At 44.5% G+C, this 15,940-nt stretch overlaps 1 protein-coding gene across 1 annotated transcript; it reads left to right on the forward strand.

Moving 5' to 3' along the window:
- The first annotated feature begins 12,491 nt into the window (after positions 1-12,491).
- LOC138674516 (uncharacterized protein F54H12.2-like) lies at positions 12,492-13,802 on the forward strand. The gene has a single exon (XM_069762343.1). It carries the CDS (start codon positions 12,492-12,494, stop codon positions 13,800-13,802), a length of 1,311 nt encoding a protein of 436 aa, XP_069618444.1.
- Positions 13,803-15,940: the final 2,138 nt, after the last annotated feature.

Consider the following 15,940-nt stretch of genomic DNA (forward strand, 5'->3'; position numbering starts at 1 on the left):
GACCAAGATGGCTCTGTAAACTATTGGCCTCTGTTCACCCAGCATGCATTTTGTAGCACTGGGCAGCCCGCATGTATGTGCGTTACTAATAGGCTGCAAACCAGATGCTCTGCATTGCATGTGTGAAATATGCCATATACAGACTAGTATCTCTTATTTTTTTGTGCACTAATGCCAAACAGCCAACACTGGATTGAAAGTGGTTGTTTCATCGGTATTTTTTGCACCTGTGTGTTTACCATCATTTATCGGGTCCGCTGCGCCCTGCTGGTGCATTCAGTTGGAGGCTTCGGCAGGTAAACATCTCTGCTTTTTTCTCTGTGACTTTTTTGAACTTTTTGGAGGATTTTCATTTTTGTTATAGCAAACGGGACAACCGTGGTAAAAACAACCCTGAAATTCAAAAGCCGTGGGGCATCCGCTGACGAGCGCATAGCCGTCTAGAAAAAGTTTCCTACTCTTTTCTCACCGCCGTTCAAAGCGTGTTGCAGATCTAGGTTCTCTGTACATTAACCATTGAATAGCGGGGGACGAGTAACGTTTGTGTTTTTTATGATAATTATCCCCCGGCAAAATGGCTATTTTGTCTTCTTGGAGAAATTTAAAGCGGTATATGGCCAAACAAACAGCTGCTAGCGTCGTGAGCTGAAACGGATCTATACCGATGAGTTTTTCAGTAAATTTATTTTCACACTTACAGAATTGTATTTGTTTTTTGGCCGTCATTTCCATGACGCGCTCACGATACACGACGCAGGCGCGTCTCAAGACCTCTATGTCCTGTTGACAGTAAGCTTTGAGCTCAGCTTGCAAATCAAACATATTGTTTTTCACCGATTCGTACCACGTTGTGAATTCATTTTTTCTCACTATGCGTCATGTACTCTATGCCATAATAGCTAGCAGCCGGCATAGGCCCTACATAGGTCTGATTTTCATCAGTGTCAAAATAATGTGGAAAGTGCCCCTTAGCACTTGAAAATCCCATAGCTTGCGGCAACTTACTGAGCTTCATGGGAATGAAATTTAAAGAGTCGATGAATCTCATGTCTAAATCTGGTAATGATACGCAGAAAAGACGACCACCTTGTGCTTTGATGTTAACGCGTAGCTTCTCACGGATCAGCTCTTTAATGATAAAGTAGGAATTGTATCGAGCCGCATGTACAAAATCAGTAGTACATGTTTTACCCTCAAACTCCCAGCTAGATACATCGTGCAAATCCGTGGCAAAAACGTAATTGGGCTGGTGAATTCCCGTCTCTTGCGTACATTCAAAATGTATCGTTCCGTAGATTTCTTCAGCATATAGCGCTGCATGTAACATAGATAACTATCGAATCTGTTCACCGGAACGCCGCAAACGGTGCATCGTACACCGACGCATCGGTGTTCGTCATCCGCGGTTTGGGGGATGTAACGATAGCACCGATCGCAGAAAAATTTAAGTTTACAAAATGACCGGACAGTCTCAGCGAGACATCTGTGGAGTTCTAAGCAACTCACCGACCAACAAACTACTCAGCAGCGGGGCATCTAAGCTGCTCCGCAACTGTATCAGCGCAGTCAGCCCTCTGACACGCAGGCGCAAAAGTATTGACAAGAGTGATTATTTTTGTGATGAAATGCGGAACTGCACTTTTCACAAAAAAGTTTCGCTCCTATGAAGCCTTTTATATTTTTTATTCCGTAATAATGATTTTCATGATGCAGAATATACAATATTTTGTCTGTGGGTTCTCTATCCATGTGAAAATAGTGCCAGTCTCCCTGACTAAAGTATAGAACTGGTAACGTTCAAATACGTCTCAAACGCGCTAATGTCGTTAAAGCTCACTAGTTGATCGTCGGGTAGTTTCAAATTTCTGTGCAACTCCGCCGCACTTTTCATTAAGTCAGCGTCAGGCGCGTCTTCTTCAGCCAGTAAGGCGTAGAGAGATGCCGCCAAACACTGATTAGAACCGTAATTGTTAAAATCAAACAACCTTTGGCGTTTCTGATGAATAATTCGCATGTAAACTATAGATCTCAATCGTCTGTGTTTTGTACCTCCCCGTCTATTCTTCACGACTCTTACTATTAATTTCAAGCAGTCACCGGCGATGCATTCGGCGTTGCTTTGCAATACGTTGCTCACGGCATTTAGGAAAGCAGTCGCGTCAAAATTATCTCTACATTGTTTAAAACCGCAGACTGGGTTTAGTCTACCGTCCCCGTCTAATCTTAATTGTATAAAGTCGCCCGGGTCGATATCCCTCATGATTCTATCCAGTAACGTTTGAATAGAACCGTGTACGATCTCCAAACTTTCTTCAAAGGATCGTATACGGTCTAAGTTCACAAATCTAAAATGGTCGATATACTGATAGGCGTTGAGGTTACTCATCTCCCTACGAACGTGAAATAAGTGTTCCAAAAACGGCGAATGCTCACCTATGACTGGTGTATGAGGCGGTGAAAACTGTGACGCCGCTCCTTGGCTGCCTTTGCTCGAGATTTCAACGTCGGAGACTGTAGGTGTCTCCGTCGCTGAATTCTGCGGAGGGTCTGGGAATTGCGAATCTATCAAGGATTTGCGATCTGACGCCTCAGTGTCGGCGGTCGGTAAAACCTGAAGAGCTGTAGTATTCTGTGGGGTTAGCGCTTGCGTAACGTGTGCTGCGTGAATAGCAGTGCGTTTTACCCTATTCTTGCGTTTTTTTGCCTCTTTAACGTACGTTTAGCGTATGTTGCATTTTTAATCGTTTTATGACTCATGTTTTATTGAAAAAACCTTAACGCGGGGGGTGCGTTTCATACCGCGACCCGTCATGCCTAGTCATAATGTACGAACCCTCGGCAGGTTTTTAAAGGCTTCAACAGCCTCAGTGTACAGAGGCTCTAAAGCCATTATTTCTGAAATCGACGCTCTATCCGGGCACTGGGCGGACAGTTCTGTACAGCGATCCAGCAGGTAAGCTAAATGATTGCGCGCGTTGATAAGTGTCATGGTATGACTGTATAGGTTGTCAAATACTCTTTTTATGTCTAGGGGCCATTGTTTGTACGCTGATATACTATCGTGAGTTTTCAGCTTTTTATGTTTTATTGGGCGTGTTGTGGAGTTACGCGGACGTTTCTGAACTTTAGGCTTTTGTGCTGTAGCTATAGTGTCACAAACCCGTAATACATATGGTTCGTTACTCGCTTGCCTACCTGAGGTTCCCGCACCGCTTGTTTGAGAATCGTGGGATGTTGAGGTTCCTGCAATTAGATTTACGCTTTTGACAGATCTGCTTTTAGGCTTTGAATGAAGCGAGCCGTTTGCGTCTTTTCGCTCTGAGAGTGTCGGAGGGTTTACTTCTGTATGGTGAGTGGATTGATTCCACAGACGGCCCAGCGGCGGCCAGTGGTCAATTTCCTTTTTCTCAAAAATAGTTCTGAAGGGTTGTCTGCACGCTGTCTTTCTCGGAGCGTCTGCGTAAGAAAATGGAGAGCTCGTTATTAATATACGACGCATCCTGAGTAAGAAAATGGAGAGCTCGTAATTAATCTACGACGCATCCTAACAAAATAGGAAAGTGATAGTAAACATTTTTGTTGCACATTAGCACGGTTTAAAAAACTTACATGGCAGGTCGGTAGGTCTCTAGAGCGATTGGGTGGGTGATGAATAAGACGTTGACGGCATTGTATATTTTTCTTCTGATTTTTCTTCGGTTCTTGTACCATTGTCGCCCGGTGATGTATTTTCTTTGTCTTTTATTTCATTGTCTGATCTTGTCAAATCGATGATGGTCTCTGAAATACATAACCGATGATTTACCACACGTCTGCACGCTCAATTGCAGTGCACAGCGCTATTTGTGGTTGAAATTACTTTCAGTAGAGGCTATCGGGAACGTAGGGCTCCAGGTATCCCATTCTGTGAGTGAATATAGCGGCTGTACCGCACAAGCTTCATCGTCGCTGGTGATGACGGCCGGCAGGTCATCGTCAGAACCTGTACAGTCTATGAAACTCTCTGAAATAGACAGACGTCAAATTACGCCAAAACTGCACAAAGTAATGTAGAGTACAAAGAGTTTTTTGTTACCGGACTTACCATACATAGATGGGTTAATATGAGGATCTTCGGCTAGCGTGGAATTGTCCTGGCACCACTCGGCCATCATTTCAGCGTCCAATTGCTGCGATTCGGTCAATAGCTCCTGTGAGTCGGGGTATTGCGATGCTTCAGCTAACTCTGAATTAACATGGCGGGCCCCAGAGACCATTTCCCGTTGCATTTCAGCCATCAGACACTGCGGAGCTGCATGGCATTCCTCTACCATATCAGCGTCTAGGAACATAGCTTTTAAAATAAAATTAAAGCGTGTTAGGTATCCCCCACCGTTCTATAACTACATTTTCACGCATTCCCTCTTTGCTTACTTAGCTGGCTGTCCATGAGCCGCTCTTCATCACCGACGTGATTGTTAAAACTAGGGTTCATCTGTAACAAACGCATAACGTCACATAGTATATAGCTACAAAATAGACGCATAAAATATAAAATACATACACTAATAATTAAAAATAATAGTCAAGCCGCAATAATGATGACAATCAGACGTTCAACATAACGTCACGCAGTATATAGCGACAAAATAGACGCATAAAATATAAAATACTTACACTAATAATTAAAAATAATAGTCAAACCGCAATAATGGTGACAATCAGACGTTCAACATAACGTCACGCAGTATATAGCGACAAAATAGATGCTTAAACTATAAAATACTTAAGAATAATTACATTTAAAAATAATAGTCAAGCCGCAATAATGGTGACAATCAGACATTCAACATTAAATAAACATTATACAGTCCGTGATACGCTAGCAGAAACTCACATTGACGGTCTTCAATATCTTAAGAGCAAAAGATGGCTGACAGCACTTCACAAACTGGAGCGCCCGTCTAGGTCCAGGGAACCCACTAGGACCATCAAAGACTGCTTTAGGTCTTCAATATCTTGTCAACTCTTCAGCCTGAGCGTTCTGTTTAACTGACCGAAGAGCCCGTACCGGCATATATATATATGCACGACTGCCTATGTCACGTGAGCCATTTTTTGTTGCGTCATGCAAAAAATTGTAACCTAGGTCAGGAAAATACCCTCAGAATATATTCCTACTGATTGTACGGTCGCAAAACCACATTCCTATTTGCTTTTGCAGTCCACGGCTTTAAAACAAGTATCATTAGATAATCATGTATTCAGTATTAAATAAACATTATACAAACCATAACAATAAAAAATATGATCTAGGTAATTAAATGCACCATTAGCAATTTTGCAGTAGACATTTTGTGACGCCGCCGCGGTAAGCGGTTATAATAAAAAGTTGTTTGTTCATTAAGGGATTAATCTAAAACCGATACCTTTTTGTTTTAAAAATGCCTAACGTCGACGCTCTGTTGCACAAGTATTATTATACAGCAAAGAGACCCAGTTCCTACGGGGGTGTGCAACGTCTGTATAATTCCGTTAAGAAATATGGCGCGCGTAGAAAGGATGTCGCAGAGTGGCTTAGCGAGAAAGAAGCGTATTCTCTACACAAACCCGTAAGAAAACGGTTTATTAGAAATCGTATCATAGTTAGCGATGTGGACAGTCTCTGGCAGGCTGATCTCGTCTGCATGAATGACTACGCGAGCGATAACGACGGTTTAAAATATATATTAACGGTCATAGACGTGCTATCCAAATATGTCTGGGTCGTCGGACTGTGGACCAAGACTGGTAAGGAGCTTGCAAAAGCTTTTGAGATGATTTTTAAAAGTGAGAGCCGTATCCCGCAAAAACTACAAACGGATCGCGGGAAAGAATCTTTGAATATACCAGTCGCTACGCTTTGTAAAGAGTATACATAGTAACATAGTAACATAGTAACATAGTTAGTAAGGCCGAAAAAAGACATTTGTCCATCCAGTTCAGCCTATATTCCATCATAATAAATCCCCAGATCTACGTCCTTCTACAGAACCTAATAATTGTATGATACAATATTGTTCTGCTCCAGGAAGACATCCAGGCCTCTCTTGAACCCCTCGACTGAGTTCGCCATCACCACCTCCTCAGGCAAGCAATTCCAGATTCTCACTGCCCTAACAGTAAAGAATCCTCTTCTATGTTGGTGGAAAAACCTTCTCTCCTCCAGACGCAAAGAATGCCCCCTTGTGCCCGTCACCTTCCTTGGTATAAACAGATCCTCAGCGAGATATTTGTATTGTCCCCTTATATACTTATACATGGTTATTAGATCGCCCCTCAGTCGTCTTTTTTCTAGACTAAATAATCCTAATTTCGCTAATCTATCTGGGTATTGTAGTTCTCCCATCCCCTTTATTAATTTTGTTGCCCTCCTTTGTACTCTCTCTAGTTCCATTATATCCTTCCTGAGCACCGGTGCCCAAAACTGGACACAGTACTCCATGTGCGGTCTAACTAGGGATTTGTACAGAGGCAGTATAATGCTCTCATCATGTGTATCCAGACCTCTTTTAATGCACCCCATGATCCTGTTTGCCTTGGCAGCTGCTGCCTGGCACTGGCTGCTCCAGGTAAGTTTATCATTAACTAGGATCCCCAAGTCCTTCTCCCTGTCAGATTTACCCAGTGGTTTCCCGTTCAGTGTGTAATGGTGATATTGATTCCCTCTTCCCATGTGTATAACCTTACATTTATCATTGTTAAACCTCATCTGCCACCTTTCAGCCCAAGTTTCCAACTTAACTGGTGTATAATGTACACCAGTTCTTTACGAATAATACGGTGAAAGCGGCGGTCATGGAAAGATTTAATCGTACGTTGAAAGAGCGTATGTGGCGCTATTTAACAGCTAATAACACGTTTAGATATACAGTTAGGGCCAGAAATATTTGGACAGTGACACAATTTTCGCGAGTTGGGCTCTGCATGCCACCACATTGGATTTGAAATGAAACCTCTACAACAGAATTCAAGTGCAGATTGTAACGTTTAATTTGAAGGGTTGAACAAAAATATCTGATAGAAAATGTAGGAATTGTACACATTTCTTTACAAACACTCCACATTTTAGGAGGTCAAAAGTAATTGGACAAATAAACATAACCCAAACAAAATATTTTTATTTTCAATATCTTGTTGCAAATCCTTTGGAGGCAATCACTGCCTTAAGTCTGGAACCCATGGACATCACCAAACGCTGGGTTTCCTCCTTCTTAATGCTTTGCCAGGCCTTTACAGCCGCAGCCTTCAGGTCTTGCTTGTTTGTGGGTCTTTCCGTCTTAAGTCTGGATTTGAGCAAGTGAAATGCATGCTCAATTGGGTTTAGATCTGGAGATTGACTTGGCCATTGCAGAATGTTCCACTTTTTGGCACTCATGAACTCCTGGGTAGCTTTGGATGTATGCTTGGGGTCATTGTCCATCTGTACTATGAAGCGCCGTCCAATCAACTTTGCAGCATTTGGCTGAATCTGGGCTGAAAGTATATCCCGGTACACTTCAGAATTCATCCGGCTACTCTTGTCTGCTCTTATGTCATCAATAAACACAAGTGACCCAGTGCCATTGAAAGCCATGCATGCCCATGCCATCACGTTGCCTCCACCATGTTTTACAGAGGATGTGGTGTGCCTTGGATCATGTGCCGTTCCCTTTCTTCTCCAAACTTTTTTCTTCCCATCATTCTGGTACAGGTTGATCTTTGTCTCATCTGTCCATAGAATACTTTTCCAGAACTGAGCTGGCTTCTTGAGGTGTTTTTCTGCAAATTTAACTCTGGCCTGTCTATTTTTGGTATTGATGAATGGTTTGCATCTAGATGTGAACCCTTTGTATTTACTGTCATGGAGTCTTCTCTTTACTGTTGACTTAGAGACAGATACACCTACTTCACTGAGAGTGTTCTGGACTTCAGTTGATGTTGTGAACGGGTTCTTCTTCACCAAATTAAGTATGCGGCGATCATCCACCACTGTTGTCATGCGTGGACGCCCAGGCCTTTTTGAGTTCCCAAGCTCACCAGTCAATTCCTTTTTTCTCAGAATGTACCCAACTGTTGATTTTGCTACTCCAAGCATGTCTGCTATCTCTCTGATGGATTTTTTCTTTTTTTTCAGCCTCAGGATGTTCTGCTTCACCTCAATTGAGAGTTCCTTTGACCGCATGTTGTCTGTTCACAGCAACAGCTTCCAAATGCAAAACCACACACCTGGAATCCACCCCTGACCCTTTAACTACTTCATTGATTACAGGTTAACGAGGGAGACGCCTTCAGAGTTAATTGCAGCCCTTAGAGTCCATTGTCCAATTACTTTTGGTCCCTTGAAAAAGAGGACGCTATGCATTACAGAGCTATGATTCCTAAACCCTTTCTCCGATTTGGATGTGGAAACTATCATATTGCAGCTGGGAGTGTGCACTTTCAGCCCATATTATATATATAATTGTATTTCTGAACATGTTTTTGTAAACAGCTAAAATAACAAAACTTGTGTCACTGTCCAAATATTTCTGGCCCTAACTGCATAGACTTATTACTTGATATAGTGCACTCTTACAATAACGCTTATCATCACACTATAAAATGTCTTCCGGCCTCCGTCACGAAAGCTAACTCCATGACCGTATGGCGCCGCGCTTATCAAGACGTCTCCGCCGTGAAAAGATTTAAAGCTCTATTAAAGCCGGGGGATCACGTCCAGATTGTATGGTATAAGCATATATTTTCAAAAGGGTACGAACATACCTATACGCGTGAAATTTTCGTTGTCTCATCCGTAAATACACGATTCAGAAAACCTCTCTACGCACTAAGGGATTTGAGCGGCAAAAGCATAGAAGGATCTTTTTATGAAGACGAACTACAAAAGGTACCGCAAGACGCTAATAGGCTTTACAAAGTTGAAAAAGTGTTGAAAAATGCAGGCATCGCAGTACAATTCTTTATTTTGTGAAGTGGCTAGGCTATCCCGATAAATTCAACAGTTGGATAGAAGAAAATCAATTACCGGCCGTATAAAGCATGGAAGGCGATTCGTTTTTCGTCACATTACCCAGCAATTCCTCAATCAAAATCTACCTTGAAAATACCATATCGAGTTACAATACCAAGTTAGCGAAGGCCGTTCATCTTTCATGCGCTTATGAAGTGGCGTAAACGGAAATACAGTACCCCCATACGTGGAACATGTTTGAGGCTTTTGAAGGGAACTTCTACGCGGCTAAACACAACGATCCTTTAGAACATTATAACATAAAATCAGGATTTTACTCGAACATTCATAAGCTGGTTGGCGCGGTCAATGCCCGAATAGAAGCTCTGAATTTATCCATGCCGGCCTACAGAATACGGTATGATGAGCTACATCGAGAGGTGATCCTACCCGACCCAGCCCCTATACAGTTTGCTCTGGGTACTAAGCTAAAATTTATTTTCGGCCTACAGACCGTCGATGACTCCCCCATTGCTTTAATGCCGTGGAATCGATGCTTTTACCCCGATTGAAAGGCTGGTTTTTATTTGCTTTTAGTCTACACTGATATAATTCAACATCAGCTTGTGGGGGACAGCTACGTTCAACTGTTACGAACCGTAGAAGTTAGCGGCGATGATAATGATATTGTCACGGTGCGCTACTCGCATCCCGATTACATACCGCTGTGCAAACATCATTTTGACTCCATAAACGTTACAGTCATGTCGGACCAGGGTACGCCTGTTAAATTCAGATACGGAACGTGTATAGTGCGATTACATTTTAGGAGCAGAGCAGAGGGCGCGATGACGTCACTACTGTGCGCGCCGCTCTGCCTCTCTGTCCTGAGCGTCGCAGAGCCGGAGAGACGCTGACTGCACCGGACCTGCGCTGGGAACGGGAGAGGTGAGGATTTTACTTTTTTTTTTTTTTTTCTTTATGTCTGACTGTCTGGGGCTGGGGCAATGCTGGACACACTGGGGCAATACTGGAGACCATGGGGCAGATTGCTGGACACACTGGGGCAGTACTGGAGACCATGGGGCAGAATGCTGGACACACTGGGGCAATACAGGAGACCATGGGGCAGATTGCTGGACACACTGGGGCAATACAGGAGACTATGGGGCAGATTGCTGGACACACTGGGGCAATACAGGAGACCATGGGGCAGATTGCTGGACACACTGGGGCAGTACAGGAGACTATGGGGCAGATTGCTGGACACACTGGGGCAATACAGGAGACCATGGGGCAGATTGCTGGACACACTGGGGCAATACAGGAGACTATGGGGCAGATTGCTGGTCACACTGGGGCAATACTGGAGACCATGGGGCAGAATGCTGGACACACTGGGGCAATACTGGAGACCATGGGGCAGAATGCTGGACACACTGGGGCAATACTGGAGACCATGGGGCAGAATGCTGGACATACTGGGGCAATACTGGAGACCATGGGGCAGATTGCTGGACACACCGGGGCAATACTGGAGACCATGGGGCAGAATGCTGGACACACTGGGGCAATACAGGAGACCATGGGGCAGATTGCTGGACACACTGGGGCAATACTGGAGACCATGGGGCAGAATGCTGGACACACTGGGGCAGTACAGGAGACTATGGGGCAGAATGCTGGACACACTGAATACTGGAGACCATGGGGCAGATTTCAGGACACATTGAGGCAATGCTGGAGACCCTGGGGCAGACTTCTGGACATACTGGGGCAATACTGGAGACCATGGGGCAGATTGCTGGACACACCGGGGCAATACTGGAGACCATGGGGCAGAATGCTGGACACACTGGGGCAATACAGGAGACCATGGGGCAGATTGCTGGACACACTGGGGCAATACTGGAGACCCTGGGGCAGATTGCTGGACACACTGGGGCAATACTGGAGACCCTGGGGCAGATTTCTGGACACATTGAGGCAATGCTGGAGACCCTGGGGCAGACTTCTGGACACACTGGGGCAATGCTGGACACTGGGGCAGATTGCTGGACACACTGGGGGTAATATACTGGACACACTGGGGCAATGCTGGACACTGGGGGTAATATGCTGGACACACTGGGGCAGACTGCTGGACACACTGGGGAAAGGCTGGACACTGGGGCAGATTGCTGGACACACTGAGGGCAGATTGCTGGACACACTGGGGGTAATATGCTGGACATACTGGGGCAGATTGCTGGACACACTGGGGGTAATATGCTGGACACACTGGGGCAGATTGCTGGACAACATGGGGGTAATATGCTGGACACACTGGGGCAGATTGCTGGACAACATGGGGGTAATATGCTGGACACACTGGGGGCAGGACTTGAGGCATGGGCAGAATGTAGATACGGGGCATGATTGGAGACACGGGGCAGGATTGGATCATGGGGTAGGACGGATACGATGGAGGCTGGTGGGGCAGGATGGAGAGATCATATGGGGTAGAATGGATACTCATGAGGGCAGGATACGACAACATATGGCTGGAGCCAGGAATGAGATAAACGGGGCCAGGGTGGGGAATATTATTACCATAGGGGATAATTAAGGGATATTATTACTGCAGTGATGTATTTATTTTATTTTTTGAGTATACTGTTTTAAATGGGGGGGCGGTCCTGTTACTGTGCAGAGTGACACTATATCACCTTTTTTTCTTCATGTGGTGTAATGTAGAAGTTGTGAAAAATTAAGTAATGTGTTCTGCAAGCGGAGCTCGAAGATAACTGTGTTATTTCCTGCAGAAACGAGTCCTGGCTGGAAGGAATGATGGCGGTCTGTGCTGGATGAAAGATGAAGGACTTCACCTAGAGACGTCACTGGTGAGTCAGTGTTACCTATACACTGACACTATACACTGTATACTATATAGAGGTCCTGTGTATAATGTCACCAGTGATCTCTGTATTACCTCTACACAGACACTGCATACTAAGTACAGGTCTCCTGTGAATACTGGCACTTATGGTGATAGTATTGTGGTTTTTTTTTTATTACTGATCAGTATTGTAGTATTCAGTCACTATGTGGTGGTAATATGTGGTCTGGAAATGGTGCGGTGGTATTTGTCCCTTGTATGTAGTATTATTCGGTCACTATGTGGCCTGGTCATGGTGTGGTGGTATTAAGTCACAGGTGTGGCATGTGGGGGTGACACCATTAGGCCCAGTTTAAGTTCTACAAAACAGGAAAACCATTTTTGGTAACCTTTGTGTGTATTGAGCTGGGGGGGGGGGGGGCGCCAAACTCGGGATCAGCCCCGGGCGGCAAAAGCTCTAGCTACGCCTCTGGCGACGGTCTAATCTACGTAGCCACAAAACCGCATAAAAGAAAAAGAGAACGAAACACTTTACCGTGAGCGAAAAGACGCCGCTCATCGCGAATCTCGCCGCTCCTCATGAATAACACCACACGACGTAAATCGCGTTTTCGTCAGAAACCCGCAAGATGCCTCACGAGCGACATCTTCTAATAACCAATCATGGCATTTATTCGCGACACGTCAATAGAGTGCGCTAAAAGCGAACTGGATATCTTTACCGTGCCACCCACGCAGACAAGCATCGAAAAATCATTTTTTGTCGAGGTGCAACCGATAGCCGCTCTAGCCGATAACGCACCCCTAGAATTTTTCATATCGGGAAGCGGGGAATATTATTACGATTTGAATAATACACTCTTGAACGTCCAGTGCCGTATCCAGAAACAGGATGGTGTGGCTCTCACGCCCGGCACGCGTGTGGGCCTTATCATTTACCCCATAGCCACACTTCTCAATCAAGTGGACATTACTCTGGGAGACCGTTTGATTTCACAATCCGATAACCTTTATAGTTACCGCGCCTACATTGAAACGCTTTTAAACTACAGCCTGCAAGCGTTGAGATCGCAATTTACAGCGGGGTTATTCTATAAAGATTCGGCCGGACATCATCAGAGCACCGTACTCGACGGCGATAATCAAAATCAAGGGTTCGCATGCAGAGCCCACGCCACCCGTCTCTCAAGGCCTGTGGAACTCGTGGGACCGATCTTCGGTGACATTTTTAATCAACCGAAACTCATTTTGAACGGACTAGATCTTAAGATCAAGTTATCAAGAAATAAGGATGCGTTTTGCCTTATGGCCGTCGAACAGGAACAGTTTAAGGTTCAGATCGTGAACGCGGCCCTCTATGTAAAAAGAGTACAAGTCTCTCCCGCCGTCAGGATTGGTCACAGCCAAGTGCTTCTATCAAGCCCCGCTAAATACGCTCTAGACAGAGCCTGTTTGAAAGTCTATAGCATCCCCGGAGGAATGCGAAATAGTAATCATGAAAATCTTTTTCTGGGACAGATACCAAAAACGGTGATTCTATGCTTTGTGTACAACGATGCCTTCAGCGGCAGTTATCAGAAAAATCCTCTTTTTTCACCACTATCGGATCAATCACGCGGCTCTGTATTTGGACGGGCAGCAGATCCCGCCAAGCCATTTCACCCTAATTTTGATGCTGAGCATGCTGTGAGGGAATATATGGCGCTCGTTCACGTCTCAGGAAAACAAAAAGCAGACGTCGGATTAAGCGTAGACCGTGACGATTTTATGAGTGGCTACACATTCTTCGCGTTCGATTTGTCGCCGGATCAGGAGCCGAGCGCTCACTTTTCGCTCATTAAAACGGGCAACCTACGGGCCGAAATTCATTTTGCGGATGCCACACCCCACATGGTGAATATGATCGTTTATGCGGTCAACACCACCGTACTAGAGATTAACCATCGTCGAGAAGTCCTATACGACTTTAATTAAACTTTCGTGTCTCCGCCGCGACCTTCGCCTATAATGAATACCGTGTAACTGACGTGCCTTTTGCAATAAAATTCCGTTACTTGGAGTATGTTTGCTGGCGTATTTCCATGCGACCTCTTACCGCGCCGCATTATCCGGCATAGACCTAGCGCCTATATCGTCAACACAGATTCTTCGGAAGAACCCGGTACGCATTGGCTACTTATTATTTTATGCAGGAACAAATCCTTATTTTTTGACAGTTACGGGTTACAACCTGACGCCGCTGTATTTCCAAAGATGATTATACAATTTTTAAGAAGAAACACATCGTCGTATTGTTATCAGAACCGCCAGCTGCAAGACTCTATGTCAAGTTTTTGCGGTCAGTTTTGTATTTACGTGTTGTATCACGTCGCTGCGGGAATGACGTTGAAGAGAGTACTGAAAAAGTTTACAAATGATTTAAAACGTAATGATCGTCTAGTTGCCTCTTTTGTACAACATCTTTCTAACTCTATCACAATTTTACATACGCCATTATGCGGCTGTAATCAGGCTTGCAAACCGCCCTGCGCAACATGATCTTGCTCTGTTTCTGTTATATTACTAAAGTGTTTTTATACTGTTATTTCATTTTTTGTAATGCGTACTATACATTGCTTAGATCTAATTATTTCTTGATCAATAAGTCATTCAGGCTATTTTGCTGTGTTGAAAATCTTGTTTAACGGCTTCTGGCTAAAAACTGGTTGAACAACTCCAGTAACACAAAGTCCCTTTTTCATTTCTGTCAATGTTAGCTTTGAAATGCCTGTATTGGAACGTATAGGATTGTGTGTATAGCGCTGTATTTTTAGATTTGCGCCTTTTTCATTTCTTGATTTGTGTATACCTCTACGTGATGCTACAATAAATGTATTTTATTATTTTAAACACTGTTTTTATTACGTCATTATTATGAACCTTGGAATCCTGAGACTTCTCTCACAAAACACGTCTTGACAAGTTTTCCTACACACCCTGTCATTAACCCTTGGGATCCTGGGACTGGCTTCTCACACAAAACAAGTCAAGACATGTTGATCTCACCACCAATCAAGGAACGACACATAAGCCCTATCTTATACACTGGAGAGGTCTAGACAGGATGTGGGGAGGACTTGGTCTCCCCAACCTATCAGGAACTACCACATAAGCCCAATCTTACATGCTGGAGTGGTTTAGACAGGAAGTGGGGCGGACTTGGCCGCTCCACCTATCTCGAATGCCACATAAGCCCACAAGATGGGCAGCGAATGGGTGGTCATGGGGACGTAACAGAGGCTGAACAGGGCGGCTTCCGGGGCGGGCACGGAGCTGACGTAACAGGTTCTGACACACTCAGGGCAGCTTCCGGGGCGGGCATGGAATTGACGTCACAGATAGTGACACACAGATGGGCGGAGAGTGGGCGGTGAATGGGGAGGAGAGGGGAGGGGTTAAGACCGGAAGTGAGGCAGGGTTAGGGCTAGAAGGTGTCAAAAAGGGGCAGGGCACCTGTCAAAAACCAGAAGTGGACGTTTTGATGAGAGGGGGGTGCTCTTACTACTACTTCCAGTGCATCACTGAGGTTACTATAGTTCAAAGTCTCACTTTATGGCAATTGCTGCGTGGGAAAATTTTTCACACAGCAATGCCTAAAATGAGACAAGGGACTATTTTTTTACAGCGGCGGAGGAGTACAGTGCAGATGGATAACTTCCTCCCGTCAGTCATTGTGTTCCTGGAGCCCCTGGAGAGCGGTCGCATCAGCTGATGCTGCCGTTTTCCACAGGAGATCGTCATGGGACACTTGTGGATTTCTGCAGACAGGGAGTATATTGGTTGTTTGTTATGTTCATATTTTTTTACAGATGACACTGGCTTGGGGGAACAAAGTGACAAGTAATGGTGAGTATGAACTCTATGTTTAATGTACTGTATGTCTGTATGTATGTACTGTATGTAATGTATGAATGTATTGTATGTAATGTATGAATGTACTGTATGTAGTATTTATATAGTATGTATGTAGTATGTATGTTTTTTTTTTCATTCAACACATTAGCCGGATGATGGGACTACTACTGTTCCATCATTGGATAACGTGTCAATCACTGTCACTGTAGTAGGCATCG

Source organism: Ranitomeya imitator, chromosome 4 (genome assembly GCF_032444005.1).
Source record: "Ranitomeya imitator isolate aRanImi1 chromosome 4, aRanImi1.pri, whole genome shotgun sequence".
Taxonomy (NCBI): domain Eukaryota; kingdom Metazoa; phylum Chordata; class Amphibia; order Anura; family Dendrobatidae; genus Ranitomeya; species Ranitomeya imitator.

Coding starts and splice junctions, on each gene's coding strand:
- LOC138674516 (XM_069762343.1), top strand. CDS start 12,492: ATGGCATTTATTCGCGACACGTCAATAGAGTGCGCTAAAAGCGAACTG.